Here is a 4583-nt window from a genome sequence, read left to right as displayed (position 1 = left end):
GGTGGTCATTGGGGGTGGCCGAATGAAAAAAAAATAAAATAAAATAAAAATAAAAAAATTTTAAGTTTTGCCTTTTCGGCCACCCCCACTCGGAAATGGCTCGGGGAGGCAAATTCACCCCATGGTGGGTGGCCAGACCATCCCTAGTTACTTAGGGGTGGTCCGGCACCCCTTAGGAATTTTAGTTTTATTTTTTTGTAATTTTATTTTAGCAAGTATAATTTTATCATTTCAGTAATATTGGGGTATATTGTCATTGTTTTGGTAATTTGGCATGTTTGGGGGGTAAAAATTATCATTGAATGATAGTTTGATGGGCAAAGAGGACTTAACATTTTTTTTTTAATAAATAAAAAGTAAATAAAAATTGACGCCCTCAAAACCCTAAATCGCAAACCTCCTGCTGCATCAGCCACATTCGCCAGCAGCCGAAACTCTCCTGCGAATTAGTGTTTTCTCTTTGGTGGCGTTTCGCAATCGAGAATATGGTGAGTGAATAGGTTTCGATCCAAGATCTTGTTACGATTAGTTCCACTTTCCTCTGGTTTATTTTCCTTCGTTTTCTCGGCGAAGTTCTATGTGAGGTTCTCTGCTTATTGAATTATGCTTTTGGGGGGTTGGTGTTTCAGGCAGACGTGGAGGCTGATGTAGCGGCTGCGGGGGTGCCGAAGAAGAGGACGTTCAAGAAGTTCAGCTTCAGAGGCGTCGATTTGGATGCGCTTCTCGACATGTCCACCGACGACCTCGTCAAGCTCTTCCCTGCCAGAGCCCGCAGAAGGTACATACATATTGTATATATTGAATGTAATAGCATGTATACGTGTCTATGCGTGTGTATTTATGGATGTATGTGGTGTTGGAGAGAAATGGAACTTGGGATTTTGAGTTCTGATTGCGGTGATGCAATTTGTAGGTTCCAAAGAGGTTTGAAGCGAAAGCCCATGGCTTTGATCAAGAAATTGCGCAAAGCTGTAAGATCTACCACACTTTTTTTCCCATTTTATTTTTCTCTGTGCTCGATGACATTATAAGGCAGTTTGTTCATTCATAAAGAATTTTGAGGTAGTTTTTTTTTTGGCGGAGATGGGGTCTTTTAAGAATGATAATGGCAAAGTATTGTTTGGGTTGGAACTTGGAATTCCATTGGTTACGTAGTGAGCCAAGGGGAAGCTTGTTGCTGGGTTTTAGCCTGTTTATATATATATATGTTTGGAGAGATCCCAGTCTTTAATATTTTGTATGTTTTTTTATGTATGAATTAGGATATGTTTGCAGACTTTGATATCAAACATGTATTAATATGTATACTTTTAGTTGATGTTGATTAATTACAAACACTACTCTTTAGCCTTAATCACTACAAGATTGATGTTGAGCAGACTTGTTTTTTTTATTTACTGGACTCTAATAGTGGGTTTGGTGATCCAGTAGCAGTCCCGTTAGCATTCACGTGGTGAGGCAAATTGCTGAAATTTTTTTGGTGAGGGAACAATGCTCAACAACTTTGTTGAGCACGGTTCACCCACCAAAAAATTAAAAAACAATAAAATTTACTTGCTCCTCTCTTCTCTACTCTCTCAATTACTCTCTCAATTTCATTACTGGAGTAGTTTCTTATCTCTTTCAGGCTGGTTATAAGATAAAATTCGTATATATTGGTGAAAGAGACATAAGGGTGTGAAAGTGAAATGCAATGTGTTTATTCCTGGTGAAAAATTTACCTTTTATCTCGTCCAATATTGAGCACCGTTGTATTGTTTTATCATGTGATGGATAATGAAAGAAAGCATGCTTTTCTTGCTTGAAAAGTAAAACTTCTTCAGTGATAAGTGTATCATTCCACTCTGTCATTTAGGTGAGTATCGATTAAATGTTTGTAACAAAATAGGATTTCTAGCTAGGTTGTTTTGCTATAACTTTTTTGATGTCATGCTTACAATGTTAGTGTGCTTGCTGATGTGTGGTTCATACTTCTTCCATGGTAATTTTAACCTCTCAATTCATAAACAATTTGAAGAGATTGTGGGAGTTGATAATTGTACAATGTCAAGCTCTCAACTGCTACTGGTGCTATATGTTAACTGTTCTAGTAAAAGCTATATGTTCTCATGGATGGCTCCTGAATTATTCGTTGGTTTAATGATTAATTGATAACAAGCACGCTAGTTATTCTTTTTTAATATTTGCTTATATTGTGAGTGTACCCTGGCAGTAATTCTTTTTTCATTTCTTTGGAGCAGAAAAGGGAGGCGCCCCCTGGTGAGAAGCCTGAGCCGGTGAGAACCCACCTTAGAAATATGATCATTGTACCTGAGATGATTGGCAGCGTAATTGGAGTTTACAATGGCAAGACCTTCAATCAGGTTGAGATCAAACCTGAAATGATTAGCCATTATCTTGCTGAATTCTCAATCAGTTACAAGCCCGTCAAGCACGGTAGGCCTGGTATTGGTGCAACCCACTCCTCCAGGTTCATTCCCCTTAAGTGAAGTTCTTGGATGTACTTCTGTCATTCTAGTCCTTGTCCCATTGTAGAATCAGATATTAAGGCCTTTGGAATATTGGTTTGGATTTGTCCTCTTGCTTTTGTTGTGTTTTAGTTTATGAACCTTTCCTGTGAACGGGAGTAGTTTCTTTTAACTGCTTCTGTAGGATTTATTAAGAAAAAATGTTGTGCTTTCTGGATAGGTTTAATAAAACCTTTGATGGTTATCGTGTCCATCTTGGGCTTGTCTTTGCGACTTTCAAGTGTGATGTTTGCTAACACCTTCTCTCTTTCTTTTTTACTAAAAATGTAAAAACATTAACAAGCCACTTTAAATACATAGACTTACAAAAAAACTCAAAACAATTTTTACCTTAGGTCACATTAAAACACTTTTTTCAACCAAAACATAAAAAACACTTCAAATATGTTATCAAACCAACCCCACACCAATTACAAAATCTTGAAGGTTATGTTTGTTTGAGTGTTTTGAAATGTGTTTGTTTTTTTTTTTTTCGGTGTTTTGATTTGAATAGAGCTTAGAAAGTTTTCTTTATAAGTGTTTTTGGTGAGGTTCACCCGCATTTATAAAGTGTTTGTGAGATTATAGAAGAAATTTGTTTGGTACACTTTTTGAGAAGTGTGTTTTAGTGTTTTTGATAAGCAAAGAAGTGTTTTGTTTGGTACACTCATATACTGCTTGATGGGCGTGCGGCTGCATTCTTTTGAGGGGGTGGTCATACAACTACTTTCTGTCATATTGTGAATTGCCAATGGCTATGCCGCTTAGCGGTCTAGCCCTTGAAATTCCCCTTTTCAACTATTTAATTAAAAATCAAAGAACAACAAATATGAAAAACCTAACCCTAAAATTAAAAAGCAAAAAGAGTTTATTAATATGTGCTATAAATTATGAAAGATGGCACATGTTAAGCCGTATAGTCAATGTGATGGCTCATCATCATTGGAGAGTATGCAATTTGTAATTATTGTTTTAGATTAGGGACATTTCTTATTCTTTCCAGATCTTAACGGAGGATTAAGCTCCTAATACGTTACACATAATCCTTAAAAAAAAAAAAAAAAAAATGCGTTTCAAATGTCTCACCAAAGGAAAACCCACTTAAGGAAACTTGTTATATAATCCACCAAAGACTAGGATCCGATAAGCCTTAAAACGAAGGTAAACACTAAAAGAAACGCCCCTCTCCCCGGGGAATGATTAAAGGCCCATTCAGCAAAATAAGGTTCTTTGGGTTTGCGATTTAAAAAAGTACGATTTGAAAATGTGATTTTAAAAAAAAAAAATTGTTAAACGTTTGGCAAAATCGCAGTTTAGCCTTCAAAATCACAATTTAACCTTTAAGATTGTGTGTTTTAAAAAAAACACTATTAAAAAAATAATAATGATAAATCACCTTAATAGGCCATTGTGTTGAAGATAATCTTTGAGAATTGCCGGAATCCTAACGCTTAAGTGGAGGGAATGGTTTTGCCGGGAATGCGAATTCTCTCCTACGGGTATTAAAATCTCCTACAACTTTTAAAGAAATAATAAATTCTCAAATTATGCAATTTATTCGATTTTAGGCATCAAAATACTTGGAAAAAATGACACCTATATAATAAAAATGTGGTATGTTACAGTTGAGAATTGATAAGTATATTTTTATCAGATTTTTGTTTTCTATGTCATAAAAAAGCTTTAAACCAAAAATTATCTTTCGATTTTGTGAAGAAGAAGCGTATTTACAAGAGTGAAGATGAAGCCTTTTGAGAGGAGAATTCTTTTTGGTTACCTCGATAACATGCCACATTTAAGTTCATGCATTATCTATAATAATCATTATTAGATTTAATCAAGCCACTAATATGTGAAATTCTATTTAAATTCCATTTTGTATGGAGTAGGTTTCTTCAATCTCAACTATTATTTAGAGATTTTTTTATTTATCACCATTTATAACCTGACAAGTGATTGATATGGTAAATTACAAAATCATATAAAATGATGATATAGCAAAATCTTCACTATTAAATTTAAAATATATTTAAAGAAACGATGGAATAGTTTAAGAAATTTAGGAAATCTTAATTT

General features: G+C 34.8%; 1 protein-coding gene across 1 annotated transcript; it reads left to right on the top strand.

The window, feature by feature from the left end:
- Nucleotides 1-377: 377 nt before the first annotated feature.
- Nucleotides 378-2719, top strand: LOC132170504 (small ribosomal subunit protein uS19x-like). The gene is made up of 4 exons (XM_059581502.1): nucleotides 378-488; nucleotides 630-778; nucleotides 914-971; nucleotides 2241-2719. The coding sequence occupies exons 1-4, from the start codon at nucleotides 486-488 to the stop codon at nucleotides 2487-2489; spliced, it is 459 nt and encodes a 152-aa protein (XP_059437485.1). The 5' UTR covers nucleotides 378-485; the 3' UTR covers nucleotides 2490-2719.
- Nucleotides 2720-4583: the final 1864 nt, after the last annotated feature.

The sequence above is a fragment of the Corylus avellana genome, chromosome ca2 (assembly GCF_901000735.1).
Source record: "Corylus avellana chromosome ca2, CavTom2PMs-1.0".
Classification (NCBI taxonomy): domain Eukaryota; kingdom Viridiplantae; phylum Streptophyta; class Magnoliopsida; order Fagales; family Betulaceae; genus Corylus; species Corylus avellana.
Note: the sequence above shows the minus strand (reverse complement) of the source record. Positions and strands in the feature narration are given on the sequence as shown.